We start from the raw sequence: 16,099 nt of genomic DNA, 5'->3' as shown, positions 1-16,099 counted from the left end.
AGCCATCACAAATAACTGCAAAACATAACTGCAACATAAGTGCATAACATAACACAATCTGCAATAAAATTGTGTTGCTGTTCAGGTCAGAGAAGGAGGCCTGGGGTTTGTGTTCACCTCCTGCTTTACTATCGTTTTATTGTACCTGTATATTTATTTTTTGGTCCAGTCTATAATTATGTACATATTTTATAAACGTATACATAATATCTGCGTGTATAAACAATGCTGATCGAGAGGAGGAGGAGGAGGAGGAGGAGGAGGAGGAGGAGGAGGAGAGATAGAGAAAGAGAGAGAGACGGAGAGCGGGGGGGGGGGGGGGGAGATATATATATATAGAGAGAGAGAGAGAGAGAGAGAGAGAGAGTGAGAAAGAAGAGAGAGGGATAGAGAAGGAAAAGATTGCTAATAAGGAGGTAAAGTTAAAATGTAATACCATCTTCGGTACTCGCATCACTAAATATTAGTAAAAGTGAAAGGACCGGTTAACCGGATATCCGGACCTGTAAAATCCAAAATGGCGTTTTATCATACTGCTTGCTTTGTGATCACTGTTATGGTTGTCTGCAATGCCATCTTATATCCCACTATATTCAGCTCAATTTTCCGGCGTTGGTTCGGCGAAGCACCTCCGAAGCCAGAGAAGGAATCAGTTCCGGGTAAGATTGATATTTTGTTGTGAATTATCTCGTTTTAATTCAGTGTCAAGAGACAATGTTGTTTGCCATTCCTGGCCTGGCTGGATTGTGGATGCGCTGCAGCACCTCGGTTTTGCAGTAGCCGGGTACGATGGACGGCGGCGCTTTGTGCATTGAGCTGAGTGAACATGAAGTGTAGGCAGTGTGTGAATGCGATGCTGATTTTGAGGATTAAAAGAAGAAAGATTTCATAGTCTGAATCTGAAATAATACTGCTCAACATAGCTAGATGATTAATACCAGATATGATATTGATATGACCTAGATTCTAGCCTTAATTAATTGGCATCCATTTGCCTGTGTAAACGATAGGCCATAGGGGAGCTGGCCGGTCTGACTCTGAGAAAGAGGATCATTGAGGATCGGGCGCTCATGTACTTCGTATCCATTTTTTACCCGTAACTCCGGCGTGGAGATACCCGACCAAAACATACCAAAAATCAAGTAAATCTTCATCAATTGTTCAAATAGGTCTAATGGTCATGATTTAAAAGTCGTTTTGTTTCTCAGTTCTCATCTGGTTTAGTGGTTAGATCTAGTGTCAATTTTATTATTTCTTTTGAAGTATTTTTCCTACAAAAGAAGGCATTATAGATAGGGTCTATAGACTTTCTCACAGGTTCCACATCGGACTGCTGCACAATTACAATACAATTGCATACCGTGTGTACGCGTACCGATGAACGGCCTTGGGTAGTGTGGGCAGGTATGCATGCGTGAAGTTAGTGACCGTAGTAATAATCTAACTTTATTCATGGACACGTGTGCACCTGCACCCCTTCGTCGAGTTGTCGGTATGCGTTACCAGAGACGCCAAGTTCAAAGATCAGCAATGCGTGACATTTTCATGATTCGGCGTGCGGGCGAGGGTATAACACACGTATAAGGTACATGTATAGCGTTTTTTCTAAACCTAGCGTGCGCGCCGTGCTTGAGAGCATTTTCAGACCTTCAAAATGCGTGACGTCATGCCTAATGCGTGACATTTGGTACCGTAACGGTTACGGTAACAACATGCAATTGTATTGTAATTGTGCAGCGGTTTGCTGTGAAACCTGTGAGAAAGTCTATATTATAATGTCTTCTTTTATTAGGAAAAATGCTCCAAAAGAGATAAGATAATCAACAAGAAACGACATGAAACGGGTATGAAACATAACAAGGATATCCTCATATGAACAGGGACAAAATGCATCCTAAAAAATAAGAAAATGCAGACGTAATTTTAAATCAGACTTTGCTCAAACTTTCAATGACCTGTTCCTCTCATTTTTTCTGCTTCTTTTGAAACCAACTTTAATATGAGAGTGGACTTTCACTTCAACAAGCACTACATGTACCGTAAATCTCAGGTGTATACATGTAAGATGCACCCTAATTTTAGGACCAAGACAAAAAAACAAACAAAAACTCTCTTCTCTTCAAATTAGGAACTTGGTTCTACTTCAATTTGTTCCATTATTTATTCGCATTGTGTAATTCATGTTGAGACACAAATTTTTGAAAACCACTAAAAAGTGTCTTTTTTGAGGACTCAAAATATCCAACCCCGACTTTTGAATTTTTCCGGCGGAAAATAAGTGCGTCTTATACACTGAGGTGTATGGTAGATGTAAATGCAGATTACGATTATAATGATTGTATGTTTGTCTGACAGATTACCCCCCTCACATGAGGCCTAATGCTGGTGTGCGTGGAGGTGCGGCAGGGAGGCTGAGACCCAACCCAGGCAAGCCCTCTATGTCTGGAGGAGGAGGGGGAGCAGGGGGCAGTTCAGGTATGCTCTCATATCATTACAGGGGGGGGGGGGGGGGGGGTGCAGGGAGGCTGAGACCCAACCCAGGCAAGCCATCTATGCCAGGAGGAGGGGGAGCAGCAGGCGGCAGTTCAGGTACATTACTGGGGGGTGTTTCACAAAGACTTTACATTGGACTTAAATATCACCATTGGTCTCTCAATTATGATCAATAATGAACTATCAAAAAATATAAATCCTGTATATTTGTGTCCATGACTTGTACGTCCCTTGAGAGACCAATGCCAATAAATGGTGAGAGCAAACAGAGGTATGAATAGTTAAGTCCAACCTAAAGTCGATCTTAATCTTTGTGAAACACCCTCAGGTGTTTTAAAGTCGCTCTCATGAGTCATGGGGAAATCAATCACTAGGCACATTTATACTGTCAAATACCTCATTAGATTGTTTGTTGTTTGTTGTTGTTTTGCCCTACTGTTACAATTGCGCTGAAACATCACAGACTGAATTAAAGCTCAGTGATGCTTTGGCGTGTTTTGTTGAATACTTTTAGATGTACATTGTGTAAGCTTTAGTATGTAACTTTCTCAAGATACTTAAATCTGAGCGATTCAATTTTCCACTTACATGTAGGTATATGTAGGTATGCGTAATTTAGTAAAATGTGCTTATTTTCCAGATAAAATGTATTGAATTTAAATGAAATACATTTCAGATATTGTGATTTATCAATACAGTAAGTAGGTTAGAAAATGTAAACAAATTCGCACTGCATGAACACAGAATGGCCCATGATGTTGTTACTAATAAATATTACTTTTGTTTGAAGGTGGGGTCGATCCATCGTCTTTCATGGGTCAACAGGCTCAGGAATCCAAAGGCAGAGGCATGATGGGAACTGTACTTCCTGTCTATGCCGTGGGAATCTTCATCTACTTCGGCTATGTGATCTATAAGGTAAGGATAGACACTATGAATATGACGGACAAAGAAAGCGGACAAAATATACAGTTCCTCAGGTAGACATCAAGGAACATCTCTTCACTGCTATTATGTAAAAATGTGTAGAACAGGTGTCACATGCAAATTCACCTGTTTTACACATTTTTACATAATAGCAGTGAAGGGATGTTCCTTTGTCTACCTGAGGAACTGTATATTTTGTCCGCTTTCTTTGTCCGTCATGTTAATAGTGATAACATGTATATTAGACAATTGTTCAATGGTCAATTCCAACTGACCTCCTAAAGGCTTGTTCAGATATGATGTGGCAAACCCGCTGTGTCATTTTTATGCCTCCGCCACCGAAGGTGGTGCCGGAGGCATCATGTTTTCGGGTTGTCCGTCCGTACGTCCGTACGTCCGTCCGTACGTCCGTCCGTACGTCCGTACGTCCGTCCCGTTTGACCGTTATCACAATATCTCAAGAACCATTTAAGATTTAAACTTAAGACTCGGGAATAGTATTTATCACCATAGGAAGACAATCTGATTAGATTTTGGAGTACGTAGGTCAAAGGTCACAGGTCACAGAGGTCAACTTATGAAATTCCTTGTATTGAGTTTGTTAGCGCGATATCTCAAGAACCATTTGAGATTTAAACTTCAAACTTAAGGATAGTATGTATCACCATAGGAAGACGATCTGATTAGATTTTGGAGCACGTATGTCAAAGGTCAAGGGTCACAGAGGTCAACTTATGAAATTCCATACATTGAGATTGTTATCATGATATCTCAAGAACCACTGGAGATTTAAACTTCAAACTTAGTGATAGTGTGTATCACTATAGGAAAACAATCTGATTACGTTTTGGAACACGTAGGCCAAAGGTCAAGGGTCATAGAGGTCAACTTATGAAATTCCATACATTGAGATTGTTATCATGATATCTCAAGAACCACTGGAGATGTAAAAACTTCAAACTTAAGGATAGTATGTATCACCATAGGAAGACGATCTGATTAGATTTTGGAGCACGTAGGTCAAAGGTCAAGGGTCACAGAGGTCAACTTATGAAATTCCATACATTGAGATTGTTATCATAATATCTCAAGAACCACTGGAGATTTAAACTTCAAACTTAATGATAGTGTGTATCACCATAGGAAGACAATCTGATTAGATTTTGGAGCACGTAGGTCAAAGGTCAAGGGTCACAGAGGTCAACTTATGAAATTCCATACATTGAGATCGTTATCGCGATATCTCAAGAACCACTGGAGAATTTTCACTTCAAACTTAATGATAGTATGTATCACCATATCATAATATCTCAAGAACCACTGGAGATTTAAACTTCAAACTTAATGATAGTGTGTATCACCATAGGAAGACAATCTGATTAGATTTTGGAGCACGTAGGTCAAAGGTCAAGGGTCACAGAGGTCAACTTATGAAATTCCATACATTGAGATTGTTATCATGATATCTCAAGAACCACTGGAGATTTAAACTCCAAACTTGTTTAAATTGCTGTATGGCGGAGGCATCATTTTCGACTGCGCGCAGTCAAAATTCCATCTAGTTTATGATGAGGTCAAATTATGATATGCTTCACATTTCTGTATCTTAGCCTTCAATATACCTTAAGTAATGCATTGCTTTTTCCTCACCCAAAGACTTTCCGAGAGATTAGGGGTATTTTTTTTATAGGACTCCCTCTAAGTTTGCTGTGTGCAGACTGGTGCATCCATTAATGGTATTTCCACCAAGTCTGGTGTCAGCTAACTATGGCCTTCTGCACATGGAAACTGACGAACTACCTACTTTCCAAAAGCTTGTCGACTACTTACTAGTAAAGTTTACAGTTTATTAGCAGAAGCTGAAATTACAATTTAATTTTGTTAATCAATCCTTGTTTCCCACAATTTGGTTTTCCAGTGTGACAAACCATTGACACCCTCTACCCAGATGAAATCACTCAACAAGAGCGGTCAACCCTCCAGAGACAACAACTTTCTTAGACTTCAGTTGATTGTCCTCAAACTTCACTGTGTTGTATCTCCTTCTGATTTCATGAAGACCAATGTAGAATCATTGTCAATGTCTTCTGTAATAAAAGTTGAGGTTTTATAAATCTTCACCATTAGGTTTTCCTGCGGGACAAACCAATGACACCCTCCACCAGACCGACCTGGGGCTTCTTAGACTTCAGTTGATTGTCCTCAACTTTTATTGTGTTGTTTCTCCTGATTTCTTCTTTGATAATTGTTGATGTTTCATAAATCTTCACCATTTGGTTTTCCTGCGTGACAAACCCTCGACGCCATCCACCCGACCGACCTGGGGCTTCCCGGACGACGTGGCTCAACAAGAACGGCCAACCCTCCAGAGACAGCAAACTTCCTAGACTTCAGTTGATTTCTTTCACTGTGTTGTTTCTTCTTTAATAATAGTTGATCTTTCATAAATCTTCCCCATTAGGTTTACCTGCGTGACAAACCCTCGACGCACTCCACCAGACCGACCTGGGGCTTCTTAGACTTCAGTTGATTGTCTTCTATAAACTTTCATTGTTGTTTCTCCCTGTTTCTTCTTTAATAATTGTTGATGTTTCATAAATCTTCACCATCAGGTTTTCCTGCGTGACAAACCCTCCACACCCTCCACCAGACCAACCTGGGGCTTCCCAGACAACGTGGCTCAGCAAGAAGGACCAACCCTCCAGAGACAACAGCAAGAGAGTCTACAGCGGAAGCTAGCAGCAGAACTCAAAGCAGCTAACTATCCTGAATTGAAAAAGAGTGATAAGAGAGCTGCTGAGGTCGCCGCTACTGTCGCTGCTGCTACTGTTGCCGCCACTGGGGATAGCTCCAACTCGGCACCGGCAGGTGAGTAGCGGGGGGAAAGGGGTTGAATCCAGGGGGGTGTTTCACAAAGATCCTAAGTTGAACTTATCTCTCATTTGGACTTAGGAAGTATTGAAAGCCGTTTGCATCTATGAAAATATTTTGTAAAAGTTATTTCAAAAGGCATAACATGTTGATTTAATCATTCATATTTTCTATTATCATCAGAGATTTCATGTTCTTAATGTGGAATTTATGAAAAGTCTAAAATACTTGCATTTTTGCTTTTGAATATATTTTATTTTAAGGCTACAAAATGGCTCTTCATAATGTTCAAGTCCAACTTAAAGTTAGGTTTGACTTGGGATCTTTGTGAAACACTCTCCTGGTGAATATTGTTTACACTACATCATACAGAATAAAAGGGACCATCATTTAAAGCCTATTGAGGATTGACAGGTTGGTGGGCCCAAGAATTAGAAAGCAACAACATAAATGTTTGGGGGAAAAGGAAAAGTAAGTTAAAACAAAGGTGGTGGGTATTAGCGTTAATCGAATGTAATTTAATTGAATGTTTGAATCGAATGAGATTGAATGAAATTGAATTTAATGTTTGAATCAAATGAGATTGAATGAGATTAAAGGAAATTGAATGTATTGAATTGAATATTTGATTTGAATGAGATTGAATGAAATTTAATGTTATTTAATTGAATGTTTGAATCAAATGAGATTGAAATTGAATGTTTGAATCGAATGAGATTGAATGAAATCGAATGTAATTTAATTAAATGTTTGAATAGAATGACATTGAATGTAATTGAATGGTTGAATTGAATGAGATTATTGAATGTCATTGAACAAAATTAAATGTCATTGAGTGAAATTGAATGTAATTGAATGTTTGAATTGAATGAGATTGAATGAAATCGAATGTAATTTAATTAAATATGTTTGAATAAAATGACATTGAATGTAATTGAATGTTTGAATTGAATGAGATTATTGAATGTCATTGAACAAAATTAAATGTCATTGAGTGAAATTGAATGTAATTGGATGTTTGAATTGAATGAGATTAAATGAATTTGAATGTAATTTAATTGAATGTTTGAATAGAATGACATTGAATGTAATTGAATGTCATTGAACGAAATTAAATGTCATTGAGTGAAATTGAATGAAATTGAATTTATTTCTTTTTTGCAGGATCGACTGAAGAAGTTGATATGTTGAAGAAGCGCCTGGAGGAGACAGAGAAGACGATGCAGCGTATGATGGACATGATGAACTCAATGGGTGTGGCTATGAGCCAAGTCTCTCATCATCTTTGTGAGTATCAGCAGGGAATCGCCATTTGGTCCACAACCCGAATGGTCTATATCCATATGGTCTGCACTCATTATTATTATTAATTATGATTTGATGATCATTAGACCGTATGGATAGTATACAAAATAAGCACCAGACAAACTGGAAATAAGACAAAATGAGCAATAGACGAAATGGGTAATATATTTATTGGACATTAGACCAAAATGGAATTAAACCCAAATTACTTTAGCCTAAATGGTCATTAGACCAAATGATATGTTTACAAAATGATCATTAGACTATGTGCATAGTAGACCATGGGCAAAATAGACCAACTGGTTGTAGACCAAGCAGCAATAAAACTGTATCAAACGGACAGATATTCCAGAGACAAATACATGAATGAATATGAAGAAATTCTATGCGGACAAATTATTTTTAATGTCTCTATACCTTACCAGTATTAAGTGATAGAAAATAGTTTGACTGTATTTATATTATATTTGAATATCTGCAGCAAACGATAAGTCTGGATCACCCACCCTGCTTCCGGGCTTCAGTGAACCCAAGGAGGTCAACGACCACGACATCGAGGATGATGACCTGCTTGACATTGACGTTGACAACCTGAGCGATGAGGAAGACCTCATCATCGGCGACAGCATGGATCCCTGTGGGAGCTCCGATGAGGAAAACGATGTGAGCACAACAAAGGATGATATGGACGACGATGTCGAGAGAAGACGGCCGAACAAGATGAACATTGTGGACGTGGAGGCGGACGATTACCATGATGATGACGACGATGATGACGGGGATGTCGATAGCGATGATGAGTCGGAGGTTGAGAACATAGGAGTAGAAGACGTTCTGACGTCAGACACTCTTAGACGAAGGAATGTTAAAGGAGGCGACGCTGCTGCAGACGGATCGCGAATCGAAGGATGATTTGTCTTTTTGTATTGAATCTTAACCAACAAATGATGCCATGTTAAATTATTTTTATTGTACATAGTACGTGTATGTACAATATTTAATGTGTATATACCATGGGTTTGTATGGGGATAAGTCTTAATGACTTTGAGTCTATACTTTAATTTAATCTCTAGTTTTCGAAATGACTTTTAAACATACAAAGTAGGTATTGAAGAATATTGACACATCTGCAATGAAGATGGGCATGTGCTTGAGCCCTGGCTTGAATTTCTCCCCAGTGCAGACACAAGCCAGAAAGTAATGGCCCCCAAATTTTTTTTGTTTTTGTCTTAATTTAAATGTTCCAGCTTTGCTTTGAAAGTAGAGGGCACATTTCAAATTTCAATCTCATCAAGCGCAAACAAATCAGAGTTCAGATTCGTATAAGTGGGTGCTGGCTCCTATTTGCAAAAGTTTCAAGTCTTGAAAGTTTCTAGTAAAACCACTCTACTGGATTTTGCATGACCTTATTCACTGCTTTTGCAAGACCTTATTCACTCCTTTTGCAAGACCTTATTCACTCGTTGTGCACCAAGTGTAATGAAATTGCAGATGATTGCATCTATACCAACTCATTTGATTGTTCTGGGCCCTGTTTCATGAAACGTGTTAGCAGTAACAAGTTACAATACCTGTCATAAGCTATTGAAATCACGCCATTTGATTGGCTGAGTGTAAATTTGTTGTAGAATTTTAGCATTTGAGTTTGATAACAAGCTTGATGAAAACAGGGCCCTGGTGCTTCATAAGCTATCCCACCGCTGCCACCATGCAATCAAGGATACAAAACATCAGCTTAACCACTTGACTGCTATTGGCTTAAAATGCGTTCATACCCCCTGTGCTGTACAAAAACCTGACAAAAACTGTCCACTGTACACAAAAAAGCCGGATTCTTTTTGGAAGAGCGCCATCTACTGTTCAAGACCTGTATAACATCATTGCAGTGCTAATTAAACAGTAGGGCGTGGCATTATGCAGTGCTACGGTCTTGAAAGTGCAATGCCCTAAGCACGTACATACATGTACGTGGGTAGCAGTCAAGTGGTTAAAGGCTTGTTCAGATATGATGCAGAAAATCACCCGCTAATTAAAATGATATGTAAAGTGTATGTGCTTCACATCTTTGTATCTTATAACACAGACCGCAGTTTAACGTGCAAGTCCTTTGTTGCGTGCATTTGCCATTCATGTACACATAAACAAAACAACGCTGCTGATTTTCTTTGTTTGTGGTTTACTTGCGCCATATCTGAACAAGCCTTAAATAGACTTGAACTAGAAAATTAGGCTATTTGTGTGCATCCCTGCTCAGTTACGTGGCCGAGGTAATAATAGTGGAGTGCCAGGAGTGTCAAGTCTGACAGATATGAGTCTCTGCTATAGAAGACCCCACTATTATTAATATCATTAATATTTACTTCTTCCTTTCTTCAGGGGTCACATCCTGCCCAAGATTGTTGTACAGTACTGTACCCATAGACCACAAACGCAGTCATGAGTACATCACACTACCGGTAGATGTAGCTTTTTTTCTTTTTTCTTTTTGGTACTAGAAGCAGATACAGCTACATGGGTTTCCATTGAAGATATTTTATGCCAAATGTAGAAATTAATTTAAGTATAAACAACTTTTGATTTTAACAGTAACGGTTTGTTTTGATGATTATTCATTTACCAAATGGCACAGTAGATGTTGAATTTGTTTTCCTTAGTAAGAATCGTTGCACAAGTACTTTCAATATCAATAATCTTCCTGTTAATATATTAATCATTCATGATTATTTATCGATTTGTAATATATCATGTTAGATTTAAACGTTCATACATGTGTATTATAGATATTCATTCTTATTGTAAATAGTTTGTGTTATTTATGAATATTTAGTGATTGTGGTTTTTTTACTGGTGTGTTTGTGGAAATTGCCAAGTTTTTCTCCCTTTTATTTTGTTGTTGTCTTCTAGTGCTAGTTAGCTTTCAAGCTCTTAAACCGCTTGTTGGTGATTTCATTTTCCCAGGTATATATGGGCATTACCATGAGCATTATTATCAAATAGTACAATTTCCCCCCTTTCTTTTGCCAGACATACATGTATACAGGCGCGTACACAGGCGCGTACACAGGGGGGATGTTTGGGGTGTTAAAACCCCCCCCCCCCCCCCTTCGGTATTTTTATTTATGTAAACCCCCCCATCAGCCCATGTTTTTATTTATTTATAATGTAAAATCTGTTCCTTTAATTTGGTATATTTTGAAAAAACTCCCATTTTTGGGGACTGACATGCGAATAGTAGTGCTCTAAAAGCATAGACATTAATTTGTAATACATGTATGTACTAGCCAGAACCTGAATGATGCCGTTTATGATAATCATTAATATAACGTAGATATAGCTCCTTATACATACATGTAAAGTCTGAAATCGTATTCATTCCGTAATGTAAATCCGCAATTTTATGTGTTGATTTAAAGTGTTCATGTATTTAAAGAAACACATAGGCTGATATATTATCAGACAACCCTTTTACTATTATGTAAATGAAATATTTTACACTGAAAGCTTACAAACTGTAACTTAAATCTTCCCTCTGTATTCTGTATGAAAACAAGGATTTATTTTGGCATATCTGCAGTACCCATGTCAAATATCCTACTTTGTGCAAGTTTCATTTCAAGATAATTATGTGTGCAATATTCATAAAGTAAGTGTTAGAGGTTGTATACTTATATCTTAGAGTACTATCAGTCATTTCTGGACAGCTTTTATTTGTAGGGCTAAATTCATCACACTTATTTCTCTAAATTGCCAACAATGATTTGTTTTATTTTATCACTACATTGGCAAGATAAAATGTAACGACTCTGCAAATAATATGCATAGACAAGAATGTTGTCAACAAGTAGAACAAATTGCCAATTTTAATAGAAAAACAATAATTTTGAATATCTAGACATGTTTTCAACTTAAGGATTGTTGAGCCTATTTTCCTTTTGAAAACTTCTTGGCATAAAAAACAATATAGTCCAGAAAGCAGAAATGGTTGTGGTGTGTGCTGGAATGTTTTCCCTTTCCCCTCATGCATATGTTTAGGGTTCTGAATCAAATCTTACACTGAATGTTCAAGATTACAAATAAATAGGGACTTTTAGATTTGCACGTCGACAGCTTTGACTGCAACGTGTGACGTCATTTTAAGGCACTGCGCATGCGTTACGTCGTCTCAGTCGGCTATCGAGAATGCGTCAACCTTGATTTTCCTAAATCTAGTACATACATACATACATATTGGTATAGCGCCTTTACATGCTCAAGGTACCGCATGCCGCGTGCGCATAAAATATACATTGCCTCGGGTAGACAAAGGAACATCCCTTCCCTGCTATTATGTAAAAATGTGTAGAACAAGTGTCACATGCATATTCACCTGTTCTACACATTTTTACATAATAGCAGTGAATGGATGTTCTTTTGTTGAGGGTAGAATGAGGAACTGTATATTTTGTCCTCTTTCTTTGTCCGTGATGTTCATAATGTTACTTCCTGCATGCATGTATATCGTCGAGTGCAATCTAAAAGATTTCTAATTGTAGTCAACATGGGCAGTTAAGTACGTTGACACGCATGATCAGTCGGCGTTCGTCGTGTTCTTGTCCACTCAATCTAAAAGTCCCTAACGTCATTTGCCAAACCACAAAATGTGGAATGATTGTATTGACAGGGTTATATGCCTCTCATGTGTACCTGTATCCACAAAATGTTTCTTTTCAAGAAATCAGTACTACCCTTCCTACCCACTACAGTGCTATTGTAATCATGTACTACATACCTAGGAGATTAGTCCAAACTTGATAACATCATTTTATAGCTGTTGAATTCATTTACTGCATAAACTCATGGGAAGAATTGCTGCATTTGTCCAAAACTTGACAAAGAAATGTTAATTTATGGCTGATGTATGGCTGTCAAATGAAATTTTCTAACTTATTTATCTTCCTATTCCAATGGCTTACTATTCTGGTTAATTATGTTCACTCTATATTCCTGTTTATCCTTTTAAAGATCGGAAACATTTCACTTCTTCCGTCATTTTAGAGCAGCAAGTCATCAATTAACAGCTAGCAAACGGTGTACGATACGTACAGTGCATGCAGTATGGTGGTGTGACCATAATTCGCGTACTAACACTAAAAGCGCTTACAGAGGAGAGCAATACGCAGCGTATACAATTAAAGTGCGTTGCACTGTGTAGATAGTACTACTATCTACCAAGTGCAACGCACTTTCATTGAAGATAGTAGTACTATCTACACAGTGTAACAAACTTCTTTTCTCCCATCAATGATGGGCGATCTATCTTTCATCACATGATTTACTTTTGACCAATCGTAGAGCAAGATTCTTACTACCGATATGTGGAATATAATACATTTTATTGTTTGGTTTAGAATGTAAATGTTGGTGATGGAGTTTTCTCCTTTATTTTTCTTAGTCCCACACATTATCTCAGTGGAGGGTATTTGTATCAAAACGATATATAAACCATTTTGGGGTTGTCTTTTTGTTGATGTTGTTATTTATACACATTTGCTGTTCTATTTATTATGTGTTTTAACTTTGTCATTAATCTTTGTGTTTTCCTTTTGGACATTATTCACAATTATAGCAATATTATGTGTAAGTAGCATTTGTAAAGTATTATTTGTGCTTTACATAAAGTGGAATTGTGAAATGAACAAAGAATCTAAATGCAGTGCTGTGTGCTTGTATCATTGTATCGTTTCAAATGTAGTTAATTGAAGTCACCAAAGAGTGACGATTGATCTGAATGAATCACAATCAATTGCAAATGTCATTTTTTTTTTTTTTTTTTAAAGACAAAGTGGTAGAGAGAGAGAGAGAGAGGGGGAGGGGAGAGAGAAAGAGAGGGAGAGAGAAAGAAAGAGGGGAAAGATGGAGAGAAGAGACAGAAAAAGAGAGAGAGAGAGAAGGGGGCGGCGGAGAAAGCTATATAGATAGAGGGGTGTGGCATGAAGGAGAGAGAGAGAGAGAGTGGGACAGGGGAATAGAGAAAGATAGAGAGAAGTAGAGTGTTTGCACATAAAGTGTTATCTAATAGAACGACAGAATTGTATTTTTTGGCATTTGAAGGGGACGGTGCTCCCTCTTCAATGGACTTCTGTTAAGAGATGTCATTGGTGTTCTTTTGATAAAATTTTGGTTCTAGTCCAATCTGTGGGTTTATATGCCTTTAAATAAGAAGACACTAAAATGTATTTGCCACCATCGATCTGAGTGCTTTAACAGAATGTGATTTTGTTTAAAAGAGGAAGGCTACTCCGACATCAAGTTGTTTTTCAACAGAATCAGGTCAATAAAAGCTTGAGCAAATAATGATTAAAAATAAGAAAGTTATGAACATTTGAAGGCGCATTCAATCAAACATGAATTGGCAATTCTCTGACGCATCTTACGAGGTCTCCTCCCATTTTTTCCTGTACTAAAAACTTCAACAATTGAAGAAACTTCAGAAATGTTTCCATCGTACCTTCACCCTTAATATAATTATTGCACGTTTTTATACAACTCCTGTATGACACCAGTCTCTTCTGTCACTAATAACTAAGAAAAATGAAAGTCAATGAAATTATTTGATACAAAGCAAATTGGAGAGGAGCTCGCAAGATATTCACAGTGTTGCCCATTTGTTTTTTATTTATTGCAACTTCACTAAATCTTTACTTTACTATTTTTAATCAAATATTGCTCAAATTTTCACTGATCTACTTTTATAACCAAGATAATACCAAGGTGGACTTCCCCTTTTATAGATACTTTCGAGTTTCAAGCAACTTGGAAACATTCATCCAGAACACTCATAAACATTAAAAACAAGCAAGTGACACTCTTCTTTTTTCACAAATATTTGCACAAATATTTATTCACAGGAATTTCATGGAGATACAATGTATATAGATAAGAATGGGCACAAAGTACTAATATAGAATTGGGTTCACAATATATGATATATATCAAACAGAAGCCATATACAAAACTCACACTACAGATATATAAATATTCATAATCACGCTTTCTTGAAAAAAGACAAACAATAAGAACATGCTCATCACACAGTCGTAACTCGAAAGAGATCAGACAGATTTCTTTTTTCACACTGAATAATTCATAAAATACACACATACTATATGAGGAATGGTAATAGATTCCAAAGGGCAGTCAGATTTGAATATACAGTGAAATGTTTGCATGGATGATGGTTATGATAACAAGCGACTGAAGAAGCTCATCTGATCGGTGATGCAACTCGAAAATTAGTTCTTTCTTCACAATCAGAAGAAAAATTCCATTCTTCCTGCGTTCGAGCACTTTCTACTTTACTACATAAGAGGGGCTGTCTTGACGATTATACAGCCTTGGTTTTTTATGGCACATTTTGATTCCATTTGAAATTATTTGCATCTGCTCTGTTTTTCTGTTTATCAGATTGTTATCATGTAATAACTTGTGAGTGCATATGCCTATACTGGAATTGAATAAATTAAATGTTTTGGTTTGCGGTTCTTTAAAATTACAAAATAGCCGTCCAGAGACTAATTGCATAATTGTTACCATGTAAAAGTGGCCTGTCATAACATAATCACACAACAGGCACTCCCATCAAGTCTATAACATTGTTGAGGGAGACATATCATTAATTACTGAGGTACGACCTACCGATGTAGAGCATCTATTTTCAAATTACCCACATTATAATACACACTAACACCCCTGTAAGAGGCAGGATGGGAAATACTTGTCATCATCATTGTTATTTTTATCATCCATATCTGACCAGCCTTTCACAGAGGTTACATACATGTACACAGTTGCATGTCTTTAATATTGCATATAACAGAATGTTGCTATATATTCAGACAATAATAGTCATTTTGGGTATATCAACACTCAACATATATGAGTAAGATAATATGGTCTGTGATTTTCATTTAGCCTAAACAGGACACGACTCCATAAAAACGAAGACTATCCTCTTAACATTCCGAAATGTGAGTTTCTTTATGTTATATTACTACTACATGTATAATCTTCCAAGCATCTGTTTATTTATAACTTATTATCGATAGAAAGCATTACATGATAGCAGTATAGAATTCCATAACGACCTGCAGCTACACAGTGCAAGCTCTATGGCAGTAACAACTTTTGAGTTCTAATAGCACTTTCATAAAATCAGTCCATTTTTTTGAAAGGAAGAAAGGGCCCTTTGCAAACATACTGTACAGGAACAACTCCAAAAAGGATTGATTGAGAGATGGAAAGAGAGAGAGGGAGAGAGAAACAGAGAGAGAGAGAGAGAGAGAGGCAGAGAGAGAGAGAGAGGCAGAGAAAGAGACAGACAGAGAGAGAGAGAGAGAGAGAGAGAAAGAGAGAGAGGCAGAGAAAGAGACAGAGAGAGAGAGAGAGAGAGAGGCAGAGAAAGAGACAGACAGAGAGAGAGAAGCAGAGAAAGAGACAGACATAGAGAGAGAGAGAGAGAGAGAG

General features: G+C 37.5%; 1 protein-coding gene across 1 annotated transcript; it reads left to right on the top strand.

Annotated features, from left to right (window-relative positions):
• The first annotated feature begins 492 nt into the window (after positions 1–492).
• LOC591780 (resistance to inhibitors of cholinesterase protein 3) lies at positions 493–10,164 on the top strand. The gene is made up of 6 exons (XM_795579.4): positions 493–659; positions 2,356–2,475; positions 3,284–3,411; positions 6,033–6,288; positions 7,456–7,578; positions 8,078–10,164. Exons 1-6 carry the CDS (start codon positions 518–520, stop codon positions 8,506–8,508), a joined length of 1,200 nt encoding a protein of 399 aa, XP_800672.3. The 5' UTR covers positions 493–517; the 3' UTR covers positions 8,509–10,164.
• The last annotated feature ends 5,935 nt before the right edge of the window (positions 10,165–16,099 follow it).

This window comes from Strongylocentrotus purpuratus, unplaced genomic scaffold (assembly GCF_000002235.5).
Source record: "Strongylocentrotus purpuratus isolate Spur 01 unplaced genomic scaffold, Spur_5.0 spur5_scaffold_20, whole genome shotgun sequence".
In the NCBI taxonomy this organism is placed as follows: domain Eukaryota; kingdom Metazoa; phylum Echinodermata; class Echinoidea; order Camarodonta; family Strongylocentrotidae; genus Strongylocentrotus; species Strongylocentrotus purpuratus.
This window is presented reverse-complemented; position numbering and strand designations above follow the sequence as displayed.